Source organism: Erinaceus europaeus, unplaced genomic scaffold (genome assembly GCF_950295315.1).
Source record: "Erinaceus europaeus unplaced genomic scaffold, mEriEur2.1 scaffold_882, whole genome shotgun sequence".
NCBI lineage: Eukaryota > Metazoa > Chordata > Mammalia > Eulipotyphla > Erinaceidae > Erinaceus > Erinaceus europaeus.
In genome coordinates, this window is record NW_026647929.1 from 24,147 (window position 1) to 48,241 (window position 24,095).

Genomic DNA, 24,095 nt, shown 5'->3' on the forward strand with positions numbered 1-24,095 from the left:
TCCAATGTTTTATCCACTACGTCACCTCCTAGACCACTGCAAATTATTATTATTTTTCATATTTATTTATTTTCCCTTTTGTTGCCCTTGTTGTTTTTTAATTATTGTTGTAGTTATTATTGTTGTTGTTGTTAGATAGGACAGAGAGAAATGGGCAGAGGAGGGGAAGACAGAGAGGAGGAAAGATCAGCAGACCTGCTTCACCACCTGTGAAGCGACTCCCCTGCAGGTAGGGAGCCGGGGGCTCGAACTGGGATCCTTGTGCTGGTCCTTGTACTTTGTGCCACGTACGCTTAACCCATTGTGCTACTGCCCTACTCCCTGCAAGTTATTATTTTAACTTTTATTTAAATTAAAAAATTTTTTTTTTTAAATTCTTTAACCAGAGCACTGTTCAGCTCTGGCTTGTGGTGGTGTGGGGGACTCAACCTGGGACTTTGGAGCCTCAGGCATGAGAGTCCCTTTGCATAACCATTATGCTATCCATCCTCCGCTGCAAATTATTATTATTTTTAAAGATTTTATTTATTTATTAATGAGAAAGATAGAGAAAGAACCAGACATCACTCTGGTACATGTGCTGCCGGGGATTGAACTCAGGACCTCATGCTTGAGAGTCGAGTGCTTTATTCACACCGGGCCACTGCAAATTATTTTTTAACCTCAGTGTTGATTCATTCAAGTAGTGACTCAGTCAGAAAGGATATAGCAGTAAGCTAGTTAAAGGTTGCTATTCTCATGGCTGAGAGAGAAAGATTAGACAAACATGAATTAATAAGACAATTTCAGGTAATAGCTGGTGGAAGAAAAAAACAACTCAGAAATGGAAGAGAATGTGGCTGGTTATCCTGATAAAGGGTTTAGGACAGGTTTCTTTCTTCTTTTATTTTCCTGAGGATCTGATCATAAATTGACTTCTGAATAACAAAATTTCTGCATTTTGTTTTGCTTGAATTGTCAACATCCTTTAGGCGGGTGTGTAGGATATGGACTTTGTGTACATTCAGTAGTTAGAATCAGTGTACTGGTACCTCTCAGCTGTTGACTGGCTATGGAAGAAGGGCAAACGCTAGAAGAAGAAGAAGTATGTGAGGTAGAGACATTGAACAACCCTCCCTCCCCTTCCCCAATTTAGCGGTCTTGCTGAATTTAGATTTTGTGATTGCCTGTCTCCACTTCTCTGCCTTGTTCAGCTGAGAAAACTTCCTACATTCCTCTGGCATATGGGACATCCTTTACATTTGCTTTTGTTCCCTGATAGATAATGTCTGGTGACTCTGGCTGAGAGGGATGGAAAGTTTCTCGCTTATTTACACTCTCGGCTTTTGGTTTAACTATTGGAGATCAAGTACAGTTTGTCCCAAGCTCTCCCTGGTGGCCATGTTTGTTTATCTCCTGTGGGAATAAATAAACTAGCCTTACTGAGAAACAGTTCTCTGCCTGCAGAGTTGACCCTGGGATGTCTGTATTAATGTCTGGTCCCTGAATAAACATAGGTTTTTGACCAGAGCTGCTCAGTGTGTGGGGCCACTGCTATTATTACTTAGTCTTATTGTACCCGGTAAGCAAGGAAGCTGTTTTAGAGTCAGACAAGATCCTGGAAAAGCAGAGCCAGCTCAGCTCCTGTTTGTAATTGTTACTAGTAGGTCTCGGTGTACTTTTTTAGGCTACAAAACAATAGAGGACTCTGTGCTTATTCTAACTCTTTCCCTTTGGGAAACACAGACATCACTTGCCTTCCCTGCTGACCCCCCCCCCCCCTTTAAGAAAAGGAAAGGCAGGGCTGGGTGGTGGCACACCTGGTTGAGCATACTTGTTTGTTTGTTTATTATATTTTTGAGAGAGATACAGAGATAGGAAGACACAGTGAGAAACACCAGAGCACTGCTCAGCTCTGGCTTATGGTGGTGTGGGGGATTGAACCTGGGACTTTGGGGCCTCAGGCATGAGAATTTCTTTGCATAACCATTATGCTGTCTATGCCCACCCCAAACCATTCTTTAAAAAAAAATTTTTTTTTAAATCTTTATTTATTTTGAATAGAGACAGAGAGAAATTGTGAGGGGAGGGGGAAATAGTGTGGGAGAGAGACACCTGCAGACCTGCTTTACCACTCGTGAAGCTTTCTCCCTGTAGGTGGAGACCAGGGGCTTGAACCCAGATCCTTGCACACTGTAATGTGTGCGCTTAACCAGGTGCACCACTGCCTGCCCCCAGTCAAACCATTCTTTAATTAAAATAAGTAATTGATTAGTGCCTGGGAGGTAGCTAACCTGGTAGAGCACACACATTACTCTGCTCAAAGCACTCAAGTCTGGGTCCCTGGCCTCACATGGGAGGACCAAAGGACACCACATGAATGGTGAAGCAGTGCTGTGGTGTTTCTCCTTGTCTTTCATCCTGTCTGTGCCTGAAATTGAAAGAAGAGAAAGTTTGCCGGCAGTAGTGAAATTGTGGCATGTAGGTGAGAGGCTCCAAAAAAAAAAAAAAAAGTAATTGGCTATAAATCCAAGTTATAAACTTTGTTATTATTGTTAATGATTTTATCAGAGCTCTGTTCAGCTCTGGTTTATGGTGGAGTGGTGGCGTCAAAACTGGGACTTTGGAAGGAGTCGGGCAGTAGCACAGTGGGTTAAGCGCACGTGGCGGGAAGTGCAAGGACTGGTGTAAAGATCCTGGTTCGAGCACCTGGTTTCCCACCTGCATGGGGGGTCACTTCACAGGCGGTGAAGCAGGTCTGCAGATGTCTTTCTCTCCCCATCTCTGTCTTCCCCATCTCTCTCCATTTCTCTCTGTTCTATTCAACAACGACATCAATAACAACAACAATAATAACTACAACAACAACAAAGATAACAAGGGCAACAAAAGGGGAAATAAATAAAAATTAAAAAAACAAACTGACTTTGGAGCCTCAGGCATGAGGCTTTTGTTGTTGTTATTGATGTCGTTGTTAGGACAGAGAGAAATGGAGAGAGGAGGGGAAGGCAGAGATGGGGAGAGAAAGACACCTGCAGACCTGCTTCACCACCTGTGAAGGGACTCCCCTGCAGGTGGGGAGCCGGGGGCTCGAACCGGGATTCTTTTTTTTTTAATGTATATTTATTTTCCCTTTTTGTTGCCCTTGTTATTTTATTGTTGGATAGGACAGAGAGAAATGGAGAGAGGAGGGGAAGACGGGGAGAGAAAGATAGACACCTGCAGACTTACTTCGCCTGTGAAGCGACTCCCCTACAGGTGGGGAGCTGGGAGCTCAACCGGGATCCTTATGCTGGTCCTTACTCTTCATGCCACGTGTGCTTAACCCGCTGTGCTACTGCCCGACTCCCCCAAAATGGGATTCTTATGTCGGTCCTTGCGCTTTCTGTCATGTGCGCTTAACCCACTGCACTACTGCCTGACTCCCAACATGAAAATCTTTTTGCATAAGCATTATGCTATCTTCCCCTACCCTATATTTATTATTTTATTCATCTGTTGAGATAGAGACAAAGAGGAACTGACCCTCTGCTGAGAAACAGATCCTTTTGTTGGAGAGCTATTTATCTTGGGATTACAAAGTGTCAGGTACTGGGCTGGGCCTTGGGTGTTGTTCCACGTTTTAGGAAACAGTGAGCTTGAAAGTGCAGAGTCAAGCAGGTGCTTGGGGCTGGCTCTTCGAGGGGAGGTAGGGGTTAGACCACACAGGAAATTTCAGATTCTCAGGGTCACATGGGCCATGGAGAGCAGTTTGGATTATATTTTAAGAGCAATGTACAACTGAGGTGGGTGGCATGAGCTGATGTATTTAAAAATATCCCCGACTGCTGTGAAGGAAGGACTATGGGAGGCATGTGTGGACTCAGAGAGAGGAGGAGAGAGGGAGTAAGGGAGAGAGGGAGAGGGAGAGGTGCGTATTGTCCATGCATGTGCGTGCAGGCTTTGAACCAAAGTGGAAGTTATTAGTGGATAGATTTTTGGAGACGGGTTTATTGCCTTGTGCTCAGAGCAGAGGTGCTGACCAATGAAATTCGTTGAGTGCACTCTGATTTAGAAAGACCTAACTACCCCTTGCCATTAAAAAGCTGCCCTTATGACACTTTTTTTCTTGCGTGTTACTCAGTGCTTTGTTGCCATTTGATTGACTTGGTCTTCTCCTGTAGGGTATTAAAATTTAATGAGAAAAGAGTACAACTTAAAATCTGCAGAAAAGACTAGGCTATAAACTTTCCCCCCAGGGACAAAGATAATTTTTCTCAAGCAGCAGGTAAGAAAGATAGACCCAGGATTACTTTAAATTTAGGCAAGAAACAAAAATTAGATTCTTTGGGCTGGATGGTAGAGGACCTGGTTGGGCAAAAGTCTTTCTGCAAAAGACTTCCATGCCTGAGGTTCAGAGGGCCCAGGTTCAATCCCTTTATCAGAAAGGAATTTCATATGAGGCAGAGAGAAGCAGGGAGGGAGGAGGAGAGAGAAAGAAGCCAGAGGGCCACTCTGGAACATGCATTGCCACGGGTCAACCTGGGACCCTTGGGCATGAAAATCTGATGTTCTACCAGTTGAGTCCTTTCTCCAGCCATGAGAATAGTCTTGTCTAATAAAATAAAATTTAAAAAAACCCTAAAAGGAGTCGGGTGCTAGTGCAGTGGGTTAAGTGCAGTTGACACAAAGTGAAAGGACCAGCGTAAGGATCCCGGTTGGAGCCCCCAGCTCCCCACCTGCAGGGGAGTTGCTTCACAGGTGGTGAAGCAGGTCTGCAGGTGCCTCTGTTTCTCTCCCCCTCTCTGTCTTCCCCTCCTCTCTCCATTTCTCTGTCCTATTCAATAATGATGACATCATTAACAATAACAACAATGACAACAATAAAAAATAACAGGGGCAACAAAAGGGAATAAGTAAATATTTTTAAAAAAACCCCTAAAAAACAGCCAAGGGAGGTAATCAAATACATTGGAGCTTAAATAGTGGGGCTATGGGCTAGAACTTTCCATTTTTAATTATATGCTGTTGGATATGAGGTAGGGTCAGCCCCCAAAGCCATGAGTTAAGTCTATGAAAAGGCTGTATAACATAAATGATGCATATGCCAAAATGGTCTCTGTGAAACTCACATAATTATGTACTAGAAGAGTTTATCTTGCTTATCTTTCACCAGTAATAATAGCTAATGTTTATTAAACCCTTACCCTGTCCAAACTTTGTACTAAATGCCAGTTACTAAGTTTCTCCTGTAAACATCACTCTAGTAAACAACTCTTCTGTTCCCTCTTAATAACATGATAGGAATAATGGTAGGTTGTAAATGAAATAATAGAGCTTATTTAATAAAGGGGTAAGGAGAGGATCTTCTGTTACCAATCTACCTCATGGGGTGGAGCCTCACTTTCAGTAAAAGTCACTTTTATTTTTATTTTTAAATATTTTTACGAGAGCGAGAATGAGAATGAATCAAAGCACCATTCAGCTCTGACTTAGGCCATGTTCAGCACTGCTTAGCTTTGGCTTCTGGTAATGGGATTGAACCTGGGCCCTCTGAGCCTTAGGCATGGAAGTCTTTTGCAGAACTACTATGCTGTCTCCTTGGCCTGTCCCCACACTCCCCCCACTGCATCCATGCATATAGATAGATAGATAGATAGATAGATAGATAGATAGATAGATAGAGATAGAGATACAGATATAGATATATATATAGTGTGTGTATGTTTAGGGTCTTGCATATGTGTGACTTCATTGCTCTGGACTACTTTTCCAGATAGGGAGAGAGACAGGTAGTGACAGAGTGAGAGACACTGAAGCACCAGAGTTTCCCCCAGTAATGTAGAATGTCTTTGTGGTGCTGTGGGCTTGAACCTGGGCCAAGTCTATGGCAGAGCAAGCAGCCTTCTAGGTGAGCTATCTTGCCAGCTTCCAGGGTAATTTCTCATCTCTTACTGCTCCACCATCCCCTGTTGGTATCTGCATGGGCCCCTCTTTAGGGCTGGATGAAGAATGACTGGACATGTTCTGTGTCCTGTGGAGCTGGCCGTTTTGTCTCTAACTTGCCTGTTTCGGAAATGTGTGATTGAACACATCGGAATCACTTATGTGATGCATTGAGAAGGTAGGGTTGTTGGGGGAGAGGGCCTGACTGCAGAAGAGTTCATGCTTAGCTCACTTGTGGTGCACTTGAGGAGAATGGAGAAGTCACACCTGGCAGCGTCCTGTTACCTTCTGGGACTTCATTACAAATATTTTGTTGATCTTTTGACTTTAAACGAAATTCCTAGTTCCAAAGGGACTATTAGTCCAAAGGGATGTGTATATATATATATACATTCATTTTAATGAAAGGTACAGCGAGATACCAGAGTACTGATCAGCTTTGGCGATTGAGCCTGGGATCTCAGAGCCTTAGGCATAAGTCTTTTGCGTACTCATTATGCTGTCTCCCTGGCTTTATTTTATTTTCTGGTGATGTGCGTGTGCAATTCTACCACTCTGGGCCTATATTTTCACTCTTTTGTATCTTTTCCTTTATTTTTAATTTTTAAAATGATCTATTTATTGGGTAGAGACAGCCAGAAATCAAGAGGGAAGGGGGAAATAGCGAGGGAGAGTGACAGAGAGACACCTGCAGCACTGCTTCACCACTTGCAAAACTTTCCCCCTGCAGGTGGGGACTGGGGGCTCGAATCTGGGCCATTGTGCATTGTAACATGTGCGCTTAACCAGGTGCACCACCACCCAGACCCTAATTCTTATTTTTTAAAAAATTACTTTGTTTGATAGAGACAGCCAGAATTCAAGAGGGTAGGGGAGATAGGGAGAGAGAAAAAGAGACACCTGCAGCACTGTTTTACCATTCACAAAGCTTTCCCCCTGTAGGTGGGGACCGAGGGCTCAAACCCAGGTCCTTGCATATTGTAACATGTGCGCTCAACCAGGTGCGCCACCACCTGGCTCCTATTTTCACTCTTTTAATTTTAGATAGAGACAGACAGAGGGAGAGATGTAGCACTGTTCTGTCATCCCTGGAATTTCTGGTGCTGTGGAACTCCCATGTGGTGCTAGTTTTTTTGAATCTGGGTTGTGTTTAATAAACATTAGCTATTATTATTATTACTTTAAAAATATTTATTTTCCCTTTTGTTGTCCTTGTTTTTTATTGTAGTTATTATTGTTGTAGTTATTGATGTCATTGTTGTTGGATAGGACAGAGAGAAATGGAGAGAGGAGGGGAAGACAGAGAGGGGAAGAAAGATAGGTACCTGCAGACCTGCTTCACCACCTGTGAAGGGACTCCCCTGCAGGTGGGGAGCCGGGGACTCGAACCGGGATCCTTATGCTGAACACTAGCTATTATTACTGGCGAAAGATAAGCAGGATAAACTCTTCTAGTGCATAATTATGTGAGTTTCACAGAGACCATTTTGGCATATGCATCATTTATGTTATACAGCCTTTTCATAGACCTAACTCATGGCTTTGGGGGCTGACCCTACCTCATATCCCCTACCAGGTAAACTATCTCCTGGTCTCTGTGCTAATAAACATTAAGAAAAAAGACTTAATTAATTAATTAATTTTTAATTTTTTTAGGTTTAAGGGTTGCAGGGACTGGTTCTTTGTTTCAAAAAGTCATGTCAATTTTCAGTATCAAAATAGTTAACACAGATATACTTTTTGTTTTCCTCCCAATCACCCTCCCCCCACAAGGAGACCACACCAAAGGAGAGTACATTTTTTTTTGACATGTGCTGTAAAATTCATATAATAATTAATATCCCTAAAGGTAATAAGAATAGCTTGTTAATGCATCCACACATTTTTTTTTATATTTACTAATTTATTTTCCCTTTTGTTGCTCTTGTTTTTATTGTTGTAGTTATTGCCGTTGTCATTGTTGGACAGGACAGAGAGAAATGGAGAGAGGAGGGTCAGACAGAGAGGAGGGGAGAAAGATAGACACCTGCAGACCTGATTCACCACTTGTGAAGCGACTCCCCTGCAGGTGGGGAGCCAAGGGCTTGAACTGGAATCCTTACGCCAGTCCTTGCGCCTTTGCGCTACCGCCCAACTCCCAGGAGAGTACGTTTTAAGCCAATAAGCTGCAGGATGCACATCTACAAACTTCACTGAAACTTTACTAAAAAGGGAGAATTTAGGTAGTGAAAGAAATTTGTAAAGAATCAGGACACTGCCAGCCCACAGGCTTATAGAGTGCTCTCACAGCCAGATGGGGTAGCTAGTACAAAGAAGCAAACTTTCAAAATAATAGAAAAAGTTTTGTATATAAGCTATTTAAGATTTCTCTAGCAGTAACCAATACAAAGTATGATGAGATGGCACATTTAAGGATAGCAGCTTCTGACCCAGAAGAGGGTGATGAGATGAATTTCATTTAGCCAAAATATATATATATTTTTTCTTTCAAGTGGGGGCATAAAGGGCACATGATCCATTCTGTAAGTGGTTGGGAAGGGCCAGGAATAAGATACGGAACTGGTCACAGAGGTCTCATCATCTTAATCTATTTGATCACTTTTGATGAAAACGGTAAAATTTGTCTAAGGAGACCTTGTTGATATCATTCTCTCTCCTATGGAGAGTTCCAAGTCCCCCCTGTAATCACCAATTTGTGAGCTAACTCTTTATTTTCTATCTGTCTCTTCTGCAACATGCTTTGCTTCCTTCAGTTGGATTTCCTGAAGCTGCATCTTTCTTCGTCTTTTTAAAAAAATATTTACTTATTCCCTTTTGTTGTTCCCTTTTATTGTTGTAGTTATTATTGTTGTTTTGATGTCGTCATTGTTGGATAGGACAGAGAAATGGAGAGAGGAGGGGAAGACAGAGAGGGAGGAGAGAAAGATAGACACCTGCAGACCTGCTTCACCGCCTGTGAAGCGACTCTCCTGCAGGTAGGGAGCCGGGGCTTGAACTGGGATCCTTATATTGGTCCTTGCGCTTTGCACCACGTGCGCTTAACCTGCTGCGCTACCGCCTGACTCCCCTTTCTTCGTCTTTTAAGACTCGATTTTCAATGACTTTTTCAGCTTCCTCAAGCTTCTGCAGGGCACTAGCCAGGTGCTCTTGAGTACAGTCCAGCTCTTTTTTTTTTTTTTTAAATTTATTTTTATTTATTTATTTATTTTATTGTTTTGTCATTTTTTTCTTTATTGGGGAGTTTACAATCAACAGTAAAAGAAAGTAGTTGGTACATATGTAACATTTCTCAGTTTTCCATGTAACATCAACACCCCACACACCCAACAACCCATGTTCTCCTCCATCATGTTCCAGGACCTGAACACCACCCCACCTCAGTGCCCTTTACTGTGGAGCAGTCCACCAAATCCAGTCCCAGTTCTCCTTTGTGCTTTCTATTCTGTTTTTATTTTTCAACTTCATCCCATGTTCACCCCTCTATTTCTGACTTAACTCACTTAACAAGATTCCTTCAAGCTCTTTCCAAGATGAGATGAAGGTGAATTCACCATTTAAAAAAATTTTTTTTTATTGGGGAATTAATGTTTTACATTCAACAGTAAGTACAATAGTTTGTACATGCATAACATTCCCCAGTTTCCCATATAACAATACAACCCCCACTAGGTCCTCTGAATCCTTCTTGGACCTGTATTCTCCCCACCCACCCACCAATCCACTTTTTAAAAATGTTTTTCTGTTATTATTTTTCAGATAACTTTTAGTGTGTGTGTGTGCATGCATGTTTCGCCTCCAGGGTTTTCACTGGGACTTTGTGCCTGCATGATTTTACTGCTTCCAGTGGGATTTATTTATTTAGACAGAGGGTGAGAGACAGAACAGGACAGAAAAGGAGAGACACTATAGAACTGCTTCACTGCTCATGAAACTTCCTTGTTGCTGGTGAGTTATCTCTCTGTCCCTGTCCTGAAAATGTTTGTTCAAACCCTTGTCTACTATACAAGAATTAGTTTTCCTGGATATATATTCAGTTTCATACTGCCACACCAAGTAACAGTTGTTTTGCAACCAAAACCAAGAGATTTGACATTTAATTAGCTTATGCAGGTAGACAAGTTGAGGGTTAGTGGTAGAAGATTTTCATTATTGTTATTATTATTGAAAAGCTATAAATAACCAGAAGTCCTGTATGACTACTCTGTAACTCCCAGGGCCTACGGGGACCCAGATGGAAACCAGAGATCAAAGAAGCTGTGTATAAGATTAAAAAGAAAATTGGATAGTTTAATTAAGCTGACTAGATACAAAAGTATTGGGTTGTGGAATGATAGGTATCAAATAAATTGAGATTGAATTTTTCTTGGGCTAATTTCTGTCTTGATCATCTGATAAGCTCTCTGAGTTAACAAGTAAGCCAGTATTCTTTCCTTTTCATCTCAGAATTGTGGTTTTTCTCTAGGATAATCAGAATACTATTTAGATTTCTCCCTATTCCTCATAATATGTTATAAGGAATTAAAAAAATTTTTTTAAAAGATTTTATTTATTTATTAGTGAGAAAGAGAAGGAGAGAGAGAGAGAGAGAAAGAGCCAGACATTACTCTGGTACATGTGCTGCCAGGGATTGAACTCGGGACCTCATGCTTAAGAGTATAATGCTTTATTCACTGCACCACCTCCTGGACCACAATAAATTTCTATTAATTATATAATATACATATATGTTGTGGTAAAAGTCATGACACATTTTTGCATAAAAAATACATATCTCACACACACAGACGCATGCGCATGTGTGCACACAGGCTGGTGAGATAGTATAATGGTAATACAAAATGTATTTTCATACCAAAGGCCCTCAGGTCCTAAGTTCAATCCCTAGTACCACCGTAACCCAGATCTGAGTAGTGTTCTGGTCTCTATCTTTCCCTCTGTATCTTTCTCTTTAAATAAATAAAAATCATACATACATTACCAGAAACTCACTGGCATATTTGATGCTGAGGATTGAATTTGGGACCTCGTGCTTGAGAGTTCAATGCTTTTTTTTTTTTTTTTTTAAGAGAGGGACAGAGGCTTTATCTTTTTCCCCCCTTTAATCTCCTTTTTAAATTTTTATTGATAAAATGGAAATATTGACAAGACCATAGGATAAGAGGGGTACAATTCCACAATTCCCACCTCCAGAACTCTATATCCAATCCCCTCCCTTGTTAGCTTTCCTAGTCTTTTTTTTTTTTTTTTTTTTAAAGATTTTATTTATTTATTAATGAGAAAGATAGGAGGAGAAAGAAAGAACCAGACATCATTCTGGCACATGTGCTGCTGGGAATCGAACTCAGGACCTCATGCTTGAGAGTCCAAAGCTTTATCACTGCGCCACCTCCCAGACCACAGCTTTCCTAGTCTTTATCCCTCTGGCAGTATGGACCCAAGGTCATTATGGGGTACAGAAGACTGGAGGTCTGGCTTCTGTAATTGCTTCCCCGCTGAACATGGACATTGACAGGTCAATCCATACTCCCAGCCTGTCTTTCTCTTTCCGTAGTGGGGTAGGTATCTGGGGAGGAGGGGTTCCAGGACACATTGGTGGGGTCATCTGCCCAGGGAAGTCAGGTTGGCATCATGATAGCGTCTATAACCAGGTGGCTGAGAGAGTTCAATGCTTTATCCACTCTGCCACCTCTTCGGCTTCTCTTTCTGATTATTTAGTTTCACAATAATCTTACTTTATTTATTTTTATATTTATTTATTTTCCTTTTTATTGCCCTTGTTTTTGTTGTTGTTATTATTGCTGTTATTGATGTCGTTGTTGTTGGATAGGACAGAGAGAAATTGAGAGATGAGGGGAAGACAGAGAGGAGGAGAGAAAGATACCTGTAGACCTGCTTCACCACCTGTGAAGCGACGCCCCTGCAGGTGGGGAGCTGGGGGCTCGAACTGGATCCTTACACTGGTTCATGCACTTTGTGCCACCTGCGCTTAACCCGCTGCACTACTGCCCGACTCTCTCAGAATAATCTTACTTATCATCAAGATTGTCAGCAGTACTTTCTCACTTTCAGATTATATAGGCATTTGACTAGGGCTTCTCAAATTTAACAGGTACCAAGTCTAACATTTGATTTCCCGCTCTCTACCCTTTCACATCTCTATATGTGGTACCTCTTACTTTCTGGTTGATCACACTCAAGTTTTAGGATATTTATTTATTTATCTATCTATTTATTGCCAGGGTTATTGCTGGGGCTTGGTGCCAACAATATGAATCCACTGCTCCTGGAGGCTATTTTCCCATTTTGTTGCCTTTGTGGTTGTTATTGTTGTTGCATAGGACAGAGAGAAATCGACAAGAGAAGGAGAGAAAGATAGACAGACACCTGCACGTGGGGAGCTGGGGGCTCTAACTGGGATCCTTATGCTGGTCCTTGCGCTTTGAGCCATGTGCAACTTAACCCTCTGTGCTGCCGCCCAGCCCTTGTTATATATTTATTTATTTGTACCTGAGCACTGCTCAGCTCTAGTTTTTGGTGGTGCTGGGGATTCAACTTGGTACCTCAGAGCCTCAGGCATGACAGCCTCTTTACATAACCATTATATTATCTCCTTGCCTAGTTTTTTTTTTTTTTTTTTTCCTCCAAGGTTATTGCTGGGGCTCAGTGCCTGGACTACAAATTCACTGCTCCTGGAGGCCATTTTTCTCATTTTTGTTACCCATATTGTTGTTAGTATTGTTACTGCTATTGTTGGCTAGGACAGAGAGAAATTGAGAGAGGAGGGGAAGACAGATACCTGCAGACTTGCTTCACCGCTTGTGAAGCGGACCCCCCCCCCCCAACCCCTTAGCCCTAAGTGAGCACTGTTCTACCTCTGGAACTTATGACCTTACTTTTTACTTATTTTATTTTTATTTTACCAGAACATTGCTCAGCTCTGGTTTATGGTGGGTGGGAGATAGAACCTGAGACCTTGGAGCCTCAGACTGGAAAGACTGTTTGCATAACTGTCACTCTATCTCCCCCACCCATCTCCTTACTTTTTCTGAACTTTCCACTATAGTGGAATCATACAACGTGGGGCCTTTTGCTCTGACTTACTTTAGTTAGCTTGATGCTTCAAAGTTCATTAGTATTGTTGCATTTATCAGAACTTTTCTTTCCCCTCCCCAGAGCACTGCCCTGTTTATGTGTGTGTGTGTGTGTGTGTATGTGTGTGTTGTGTGTGTGTGTGTGTGGGGGGCTTACTCTGTGCTCAGAGCTCTAGGGACTATGGGGCTCAGCATGTCCTTGACCCTCTGGTTAGCCCCTTCTGCACCCTGTCACCTCCCTCCCTCCCTCATCAAGTGAAACACTGTGGTTGGGCCATTGTTTGCTGAGAAATCTTTTAAAAGTTCATTTGATTGTCTGGGTGCTATGTATGAATATTGACTTTTGTTCCTGGGAGCCTTTAAAAGCATTGAATCAGTCTATAATGGTCCAGGACAATTTGACTTTTAGAAATTACTCTGCTGGGAGTCGGGCGATGGCGCAGTGGGTTAAGCGCATGTGGCGCAAAGCGCAGGGACCGGCGTAAGGATCCCGGTTCGAGCCCCCGGCTCCCCACCTGCAGGGGAGTCGCTTCACAGGTGGTGAAGCAGGTCTGCAGGTGTCTATCTTTCTCTCCCCTCTCTCTGTCTTCCCCTCCTCTCTCCATTTCTCTCTGTCCTATCCAACAACAAAGCAACATCAACAATGGCAATAATGACCGCAACGAGGCTGCGGGGAAAAATGGCCTCCAGGAGCGGTGGATTCATGGTGCAGGCACCGAGCCCAGCAATAACCCTGGAGGGAAAAAAAAAAAATTAAAAAAAAAAAAAGAAATTACTCTGCTTACTATTAATGACTGGTGGAATCCGTGCAGGAAATCTTGCTGAAAACTAGAGTGGTATCTGTTGGCCTCATCACTTGGGTTTTTCAAAGCATATCTGTGTCCATGTGTACACCGCCTCCTACTTCTGGTCTCTGCAACTGGGGCTTTTCATCCCTGAGCAATTCTTCTTCTCCAGGTGGACTCTTTTTCTTTTCATTTCAGATAGAGAGAGGGGTTGTGGTGGGGGCTGGGGTGGGAGAAAGGAGGGCCCACAGTATTGCTCACGCATTCATGAGGCTTCCTGTGGTGTAGATGTTCCATGTGCTGCTGGGGTTCAAACCTAGGCTCCTGCACATGGTAGAGTGTATGCTTTGCTGGATGAATTATTTACCGACCCTGTATGTATGTTTGTTTATTCTTATATTTATATTATGTTTTACTAGCTATACAGAGAGAAATGGAGATAGTCAAAGAGACCGGAGCACTGAAGTTCTTGTCAGCTTGGTAGGGGCTGTTTTCAAACCTGGGTCGTGCATGAATGAGACAAAGCATCACACTATACACGTGAGATATTTTGATGAAAACACAACACACCATATATTTATATATCCATCCTTATTTATTAACATGTCTGCTCTACCAGGTCTGCCACAAAGATTTATTAATAAGAGAATCTTCGGGAGTCAGGCGGTAGGTAGCACAGCGGGTTAAGTGCATGTGGCATAGGCAGTGAAGCAGGTCTGCAGGTGTCTATCTTTCTCACCCCCTCTGTCGTCCCCTCTGCTCTCCATTTCTCTCTGTCCTATCCAACAACGATGACTACAACAATTAAAAAATAAATAGATATAAAAAAATAAGAGAAAGAATCAGAACACCACTCTGACATGTGCAGTGCTGGGAATTGAATTTAGGATCTCATGCTTACATTAAAAAAAAAAAAAAAACTACGAGAGAGAGAGAGAGAGAGGGGGGGGGGGGGGAAGGAACCAGAGCATTATTCTGGAACATTCAATGCCAGGGGTCAAACTCTAGGTGCCTGGAATCAAACTTGGGGCCTTATGCCTTTAGACCCAATGCCTTACCCACTGCATCATCTTCCAGGCCAACAGACCTCACACTTAAAAGTCCTGTGCTACCTATATATACATACATATATATATATATTTTTTTTTAATAAAATATTTATTTATTTTTCTTTTTGTTGCCCTTGTTTTTCAATGTTGTTGTAGTTATTAATGTCGTTCGTTGTTGGATAGGACAGAGAGAAATGGAGAGAGGAGGGGAAGACGGGGAGAGAAAGATGGACACCTGCAGACCTGCTTCACTGCCTGTGAAGTGACTCCCCTGCAGGTGGGGAGCCGGGGGCTCGAACCGGGATCCTTAACACCCATCCTTGTGCTTTGCGCCACCTGCACGTAACCCGCTGCGCTACTTCCCGACTCCCTGTTTACATATATTTTAGATAGTGATAGACAGAGGGACACAGAAAGAGAGAGAAAGAGACTACAGTGTCGACGCTTCCTTCAGCCATGGTGGGGCCATGCTAGAACCTGGGTCGTGCACAAGGCAAAGCAATGCTCTGTCCAAGTTAGCTGTTTCACCAGCCCTCTACAGATGTATCTGTGAACCGAGGGGATCTTTCAGCAGTAGAACACAGGAATTGTAAGCATGAGGCCTCAGGGGCCATCCATGGAATACATATGTCAGATCTGAGCAGTGCTGTGATCTCTTTTGTAAAAATAAATAAATGTGGGGTGGAGGTAGATAGCATATGCTTATTAAATGTGGGGTGGAGGTAGATAGCATATGCTTATTAAATGTGGGATGGAGGTAGATAGCATATGCTTATGCAAAGAGACTGTCATGCTGCTTGGGGCTCCAGAGCCCCAGGTGCAGTCCCCTGCTCCACCATAAGCCAGAGTTGATCAGTGCTCTGGTAATAAACAAACAAACAAGCAAACAGATTAATTTTAATAATTAAAAATGCAAACAAAGTTCACTTGAAAAAGATTTAATTTCACTAGAGAGGGGAAAGGAGGGAGGAAGTGCGAGCTGTAATGGAGTGGAGTCTTGTTGTGACAAAGTCGTCTCCTTTCCCCCCCTTCTCTCTCCAGATGGTTTCACCCAAATATCACTGGCGTGGAGGCCGAAAACCTTCTCTTGACGCGGGGAGTTGATGGCAGCTTTTTGGCTAGGCCCAGTAAGAGTAACCCTGGAGACTTCACACTTTCTGTTAGGTAAGTTGTAAGTACAAGAGTGAGCTTTCCAGGTAGGAAATGGACACATCACTCTTGGACAACTGAGTACTCACTTATTGAGAGTCTGAAGGCCTGTCTGCGACCCTGTGGTTGCGGCCTTGTGAGGCCCTGGCCCACAGATGAGATGTGACCCCAGCCTGCGGGGCCTCCTGAGGGTGAGCTGCTGGGAATTCAGTGGCAGGGCTGTCCTTCTCCCCAGAGGATGAGTCGGAATAGGTCATAACTAATTCTTTAGCTGTTTCCCTTGTAACCCTGGTCCCCTGCATTTTCCTTTCCCTTCTGTTGATTTCTTAATGTCAACAATACTTTTTCAAAGAGTTCCTTCAGGTCACTTTGCTTTCTCAAGAAATAAAACACTACTGAGGAAGTTGTGGTCCTGTTTGTGCCCCTGCCTGGTCCTGTTCCCCTCTCTCTCTCCCCAGAGGAAACCGCCACCGTGAGAGGCTGGCCTGAACCCTTCCTGAACATGTTTTTGTGTTTGACGGCATTTGTGCCATGTGGACAATGTAAAGTCGATTTGTGTGTTTTTAAAAACTCACATTCATGGCTTTGTACAGCACTGTTCTGCAATTTCCTTTTAAAAACTTTCACGTTCTCTGCCAGCATGTACAGAACTAAACATCAGCTTTAGTGGCTATAAAATGCACCCAGTGTGACCGTACACCATACTGTGCATTTTACCAGCCTCCTGTTGTCGGGCACTGGGCTATTTTCAGTTTGTTTTACATTATTCTCAACAGTATGGCCACAGTCCTGTTACATGTTTTTTTGAGCAGGTGTTAGGAAGCTTTTCTAGAAATTGACTTTTTCTTATGTCCTCATTTTCCTGATTCTAACTCACATTCCAGAAGCTAGAACTGCACTGCCTTATGAATGTGTGCTTCTTCTTTTTAAGTAAAAAAGTGAGTAAGACACTAGGATCTCTTTGGGACTTGGAAAGTCCCTTTTGGTGTAGACTAGTTTCTCAAGGAGCCCTAGCTGCTGCCTTTTACTTCCGTTTTGCTATCAGGGGTGGGTGGAAAACTTCTTGGGCTTGTCCTCTGCACAGACTTCTAAGCTGACGTGGTGTGACATTTAAACTGTGAGAATTGGGATGGAGATGACTCACTGACAGCAGTGAGGGTCATAATGATGGTGGCAGGCCTCACTGAAAAACTTGACATAGATACTGTGCCGTTGGGCCAAGCGCTCTGCCCATGGGATTTGACTTAATTTTTCCAGCAGTCAGTGAATACCATACCCAGCATCATCTGACAGGTGAGTAAGCTGAGACAAAGAGGCTAAATCATTAAACTCCCCCCCCCACCTGCTAGAAAAGACTGTCTACCAGATCTGTGTACACATATGTTTTTGGCAGCACAGTTTGTAATAGCCAAAACCTGGAAGCAACCCAGGTGTCCAACAACAGATGAGTGGCTGAGCAAGTTGTGGTCTATATACACAATGGAATACTACTCAGCTGTAAAAAATGGTGACTTCACCGTTTTCAGCCGATCTTGGATGGACCTTGAAAAAATCATGTTGAGTGAAATAAGTCAGAAACAGAAGGATGAATATGGGATGATCTCACTCTTAGGCAGAAGTTGAAAAACAAGATCAGAAAAGAAAACACAAGTAGAACCTGAAATGGAATGGGCGTATTGCACCCAAGTAAAAGACTCTGGGGTGGGTGGGTGGGGAGAATACAGGTCCATGAAGGATGATAAATGACATAGTGGGGGTTGTATTGTTAAATGGGAAACTGGGGAATGTTATGCATGTACAAACTATTGTATTTACTGATTAATGTAAAACATTAATTCCCCAATAAAGAAATAAATTAAAAAAAAAGAAAAGACTGTCTACCAAAATTAGAAGTACTATCAGTAATTATCAATATGGATGATTTTATTTGTTTAAGTTCCCATCTTCCTTCCTTCCTCTTTTTTTTTTTTTTTTTTGCCTCTGGGGTTATTGTTGGGGCTTGATGCTGGCACTACAAATCCACTGCTCCTGGCGGTCTTTTATTTTTTTCTTTCTCCATTTTATTGGCTAGGACAGAGAGATTGAGAGGAAAGGGGAAGATAGAGAGGGGGAGGGAAAGACAGACACCTGCAGACCTGCTTCACTGCTTGTGAAGTGACCCCCTACACACACACACACACACACTCCCACAGGTGGGAGCTGGGGGCTAGAACCAGGATCCTTGTGTGGGTCTTTGTGCTTTGTACTATGTGTGCTTAACCTGGTGCACCACTGCTTTGACCCATTTCTATCCTTCCTTCCTCCCTCCCTCCCTCCCTCCCTCCCTCCCTCTCTTGCCCCCTATCTTTCTCTTCCTCCCTCCCTCCCTTGCCCCCTCTCTTCCTTCTTTTCTTTCCTTCCTCCCTCCCTTCTTTCCTCCCTCTAGTGCACACTGCTGAGCTCTGGCTTATGTTGGTTACGGGGATTGAACCTGGGACCTGGGAGCCTCAGGCATGAGAGTCTGTTTACATAACCGTTATGCTGTTTCCATCACACTTTTTTTTTCCTCCTCCAGGGTTATTGCTGGGCTCGGTGCCTGCACCATGAATCCACTGCTCCTGGAGGCCATTTTTCCCCCTTTTGTTGCCCTTGTTGTAGCTTCATTGTGGTTATTATTATTGCCCTTGTTGACGCAATTCGTTGTTGGATAGGACAGAGAGAAATGGAGAGAGGAGGGGAAGACAGAGAAGGGGAGAGAAGGATAGACACCTGCAGACCTGCTTCACCGCCTGTGAAGCGACTCCCCTGCAGGTGGGGAGCCGGGGGCTCGAACCGGGATCCTTACGCCGGTCCCTGCGCTTTGCGCCACATGCGCTTAACCCACTGCGCCACCGCCCGACCCCCTTCATCACACTTTTTAAAAATATTTATTTATTCCCTTTTGTTGCCCTTGTTTTATTGTTGTTATAGTTATTATTGTTGTTGTTATTGATGTCGTAGTTGTTGGATAGGACAGAGAGAAATGGAGAGAGGAGGGGAAGACAGGGAGAGAAAGATAGACACCTGCAGACCTGCTTCACTGCCTGTGAAGTGACTCCTCTGCAGGTGGGGAGCCGGGGGCTTGAACCGGGATCCTTAAGCTGGTCCTTAGGCTTTGTGCCACGTGCGCTTAACCTGCTGTGCTACCGCCCGACTCCCCTTAAATCAGTCTTTTAGTAGTCAGACAGTTCTCTTGGTTAAAGCATTTAGGAATGAATTATAAGGTAGTTATATATTTAACTTTAATTCATATGTCTTTTTTTTTTTCTTACATTTTATTTTATTTTTTGCCTCCAGAGTTATTGCTGGGGCTTGGTGCCTACACTACGAATCCCCTGTGTCTTAATTATTTAATGATGAGAAAATTATTGTGACGGAGGGACCAGGCAGTGGCACATTGGATTAAGTGCACATAGTACAAAACACAAGGATCCCTGTTTGAGTCCCTGGCTACCCACCTGTGTGTGTGTGTGTGTGTGTGTGTGTGTGTCACTCACAAGTAGTGAAGCAGGTCTGCAGGTGTCTGTCTTTCTCTTATTCTATCTTCTTCTCCCTCTCAATTTCTCTGTCCTATAAAAAAAATATTATGACTTAATATTTGCAATTTCATCTGTTAAGACTTTATAGAAGATGCTTAAGGGAAAGAAACTAATAATAAACCGAGCCCTTTGCATTGAACTGTTTGACTGTATGGTTCTTTCACCCATTGAGTTTAACAGGAGGGTCAGCCTGTTGCTTGGTTTTGTTTCAGAGTTTTGGGTGAAGTCTGATATTGAAGTTGAGATTTATGTTCACTAGTGTAGCTCTCAACTTGCTTCTTTTGCCCCCTCCCATGGACTATTTTAGAAGAAATGGAGCTGTCACCCACATCAAAATTCAGAACACTGGTGATTACTATGACTTGTATGGAGGGGAGAAGTTTGCCACTTTGGCTGAGTTGGTCCAGTATTACATGGAGCACCATGGGCAACTAAAAGAGAAGAATGGCGATGTCATTGAACTCAAATACCCTCTGAACTGTGCAGATCCTACCTCTGAAAGGTCAGTGACATATATGTCTCCCACGCGTGCCACAGGTAGATGCAAATGCTTTATGGAAGTTTGGTGAATAGCCTGTTCCTCAAACTGAGGCTTTCCATTTTCTACTAACGCAAGAGTAACAGGAGTATTATCTTCTCAAAGTGCCCTTTTTGTGACTCAAAAGCGTCACTCATTGTTGTCTTGCATTCATTCTCTAGGAGTCTCAGACTGTTCCTTTATATACTTGGTACATATAGTACTTTCTTTTTTTTTTTTTTTTTTTTTTTTTTTAACCAGAGCACTGCTCAGCTCTGGCTTATGGTGGTGCAGGGGATTGAACCTGGGACTTGAGAGGGCCTCAGGCACAAGAGTCTGTTTGCATAACCATTGTGCTATCTACCCCTGCCCTTTTTTTTTTTTTAAGCATTTATTCATGAGAAAGATAGGAGGAGAGAAAGAACCAGCCATCACTCTGGTACATGTGCTGCTGGGGATCGAACTCAGGACCTCATGCTTGAGAGTCTAGTGCCTTCACTGTGCCACCTCCCGGACCACACATACAGTACTTTTAGGTGTGTTTGAAGAATATCTAACTTCAGCTGGCAATAAAATTTGAGAGTTATGAGAAGAGAGCAAATGACAACGCTGCCACCGAAATACCAACAGTTCTCTATAGGAGCTTCTGACCGGTTATTCAGCGTTGCCACCAACAGATGTCAGTTTAGGCTCAGAAGAGGAAAAGCAGAGTGCCCTCAGAGGGTCTACTATTTCATCGGTTCTTTTGTATCTTGGTCACAGATGTGTAAGAATGACCTTGCTTAGAGGGAATTAAATGAGTTCAGAGATTTTGCTCTTCCAGCCCTGTTGGAACTAAGCTGTTAAAGCTCAGGCTTGATTTATTGGTATTGATTTTAATGAGTTTCTGCATTCCCACTCTCTCTTCTGACTCAGAACAATTTCAGGGTCTTTTGAGATTTGCTGTTTTCTCTCTGCAGGTAGGTTTCTTCATCTTGTACTTTTTATATCATTGCTATTATGTGCTGATAATTTGTTTCTCCAGCTAGTGTTGTAGCTTCAAGCAAGAGGCTGTCAACCAACTGCAGTTATTTCTAAGTTTTATTCTATTCAGTTGAAGGTGGATGACAAACAGCACAAAGCACATTCCCTTTAGAGATGAGTCATTAGCACTGCTGCCATGATAATGTTGCTTTCTTACTAAGATCCTGAGGGGGAAAAGCCACATTATTAGTATGACTATGTTAAGATGTCGTCTATAGTAATTTTGAGCAGTATTGTCTCAAAGCCTGTCTTTGGACAGCTAATATTAGGATGATGTTATGCTGGTTAAAAACACAGCTTGCTAAAAGCCTTCCAACTTAGTCTATTCACTCCTACTCTAATTTTTTAAATATTTACTTATTTTCCCTTTTGTTGCCCTTGTTGTTTTTCATTGTTGTTGTAGTTATTATTGTTATTGATGTCATTGTTGTTAGATAGGACAGAGAGAAATGGAAAGAGGAAGGGAAGACGGGGGGAGGAGAAAGATAGACACCTGCAGACCTGCTTCACTACCTGTGAAACGACCCCCCTGCAGGTGGGGAGCCGGGGGCTTGAACCGGGATCCTTAAGCCGGTACTTGTGCTTTGCGCCACGTGCACTTAAGCACTGTGCTACCACTGGACTCACTAATTTTTTTTTTTTTTTTTTTTTAACCAGAGCACTGCTCAGCTCTGGCTGAGCTCTGGTGGTGCGGGGGATTGAACCTGGGACTTTGAAGCCTCAGGCATGAGAGTCTCTTTGCATAACCATTATGCTATCTACCCTCCGCCCTGCGGCTCTAAATTTTTAAAAATATTTTTTATTTATTTTGGATAAAGATAATTTCAGAGGGGAGAGAGAGAGAGAGGAAGCAAGAAATTGAGTCCTCCCTAAAGATTGCTTTACCACTTGTGAAGCTTCCTGTAGTTGGGGATCAGTCTTGAACCTGGGTCCTTTTGCATGATAATAGGTGGTCTCAGCCAGATGTGCTACCACTCAGCCCTCCCTATTCCATATCTTCTGTGCATTAAAATTTGAGATGAGAATCCAGTATATAGTCTAGAGATGCCATATGGAACTATTGAAGTATATGTATTAGAAATATGGAAGATTATTAATGTAGGCCTTTTATATATTTTTAAAAATTTAAAAATTATCTTTATTTATTTATTGGATAGAGACAGCCAGAAATGGAGAGGAGAAGGGGAGATAGAGAGGGAGAGACAGAGACACCTGCAGACCTGCTTCACTATTTGCAAAGCTTTCCCCCTGTAGATGAGGACTGGGGGCTCGAACTCAGGTTCTTGTGCACTATAATATGTGCACACGACCAGGTACGCCACCACCTGGCCCCTTTCTTTTCTTTTCTTTTTTTTTTTTAACCACAACACTTCTTAGCTCTGGCTTATGTTGGTATAGGGATTGAACTTGGGACTTTAGAGCCCCAGGCATGATGATTTTCTTATGTAATGTTCCAAGTGTCAAAGCGAGGGGCAGCATTTGAACAATTCTCTGTCTCTACTGTGACTTTGTATTACAGCTTATTTAAATGAATGTGATTGGTGGTCCGGGAGGTGGTGCAGTGGATAAGGCTTTGGACTGTCAAGCATGAAGGTCCCAAGTTCAATCCCCGGCCGCACATGTACCAGAGTGATGTCTGGTTCTTTCTCTCTCCTATCATTTCTCATGAATAAATAAATAAAAAACTTTAAAATAAATAAATAAAATAAATAAATAAATAAATAGATGTGATTGAGCTTGGGAGTAGCACACTAATTACATGAAAGATTTTCATGCTCGAGACTCCCAAGTCCCAGGTTCAACTTCCAGCACCACCATAAGCTAGAACTGAGTTCTAGCAAGGGGAAAAAAAAAAGATGTAATTACTTAGTTGGTCTTTTTGAGGCTGGCTTGGTTGTTTATGTTTATGAGAGATAAGAGACAGGAACACTACTGAGCTTCCTGAATTTGTGGTGCCGGGATCAAATGTAGGGCCTCAAGTATCTCAGCCCCATGCTCTACCTGAGTTACTTCTTTAGCCCTGAAGCCCTGAAATTGCATTTATAAACCACTGTGCTATCTCCTGAGGCCCTGAAATTGCATTCTTAAAAAGATGGGAGATTTAAAGGAAAAGATGAAGAATGTGTATCTCCAAATGACTGTGGGCTCATTTGAGAAATAGAATGCCCATTTTTAACACCTTTGTCCTTCTCCCAGCCTGCTTGGGATGCAAATCTCATTTTATGGGGGATTGCTCACTCTCCAAGAGGAATGTGTCTGCTTTTTAATCGTGTCTAAGAGTGCTGGTTATATATGGTAATTTTGATAAAAGAATGTTGAGAACCTGGGGGCAAAAGCAATTCATTTTCATTTTTGAACATTTAGATGGTTTCACGGACACCTCTCTGGGAAGGAAGCAGAGAAATTGTTAACTGAGAAAGGAAAACACGGCAGCTTTCTTGTCCGAGAGAGCCAGAGCCACCCTGGGGATTTTGTCCTCTCCGTTCGAACTGGTGATGACAAAGGGGAGAGCAATGACGGCAAGTCAAAAGTGACCCACGTCATGATCCGCTGTCAGGTAAGGCCCAGTGCTGCTGTGGGTCTGGCGCAGAGTTTCCTGCTGGCGGAAGACAGGCTCCACTGCTCCCAGAGTCAGATTTCCTTTTGCTGGAAGTTTGGGCTGCTGCACTGGTTTGCTCCCAGTGTCTCATCATTCCAGAGCTAGATTAAATTATTTATTTCCTGCTTATCTTGGCAGATTAAATCATGCCTTAGTGTATCACCATCTATCCAGCCATTTCTAATCTGCTTAAACTGGATCACAGCTGGAGTCTGCCTCTGTTCTCTGTGTCTAAAGTGATGGCCTCAACTCCTTCTTAGGATTGTCACAGTCAAACCCAGACAGTGCTTGTCTTCATTAAAAAAAAAAATACATATATATATATTGAAAGAGAGAGATACTGGAGAGATATTGAGAGGAAAACCAGAGTATCACTCTAGTATATGTGGGGATGAAACAGGGAACCTCAGGTGTGCAAGCT

The 24,095-nt window shown here is 42.8% G+C and overlaps 1 protein-coding gene across 1 annotated transcript in view; it reads left to right on the forward strand.

The window, feature by feature from the left end:
• LOC132536528 (tyrosine-protein phosphatase non-receptor type 11-like) overlaps positions 1-23,794 on the forward strand; it is a 33,519-nt gene extending 9,725 nt beyond the window's left edge. Inside the window, exons 2-4 of the mRNA XM_060184531.1 lie at positions 15,871-15,993; positions 19,843-20,037; positions 23,440-23,794. Of these exons, the coding sequence (XP_060040514.1) occupies positions 15,871-15,993; positions 19,843-20,037; positions 23,440-23,779 (658 nt within the window). The 3' untranslated portion in view covers positions 23,780-23,794. The remainder of the gene's footprint in view (positions 1-15,870; positions 15,994-19,842; positions 20,038-23,439) is intronic.
• Positions 23,795-24,095: the final 301 nt, after the last annotated feature.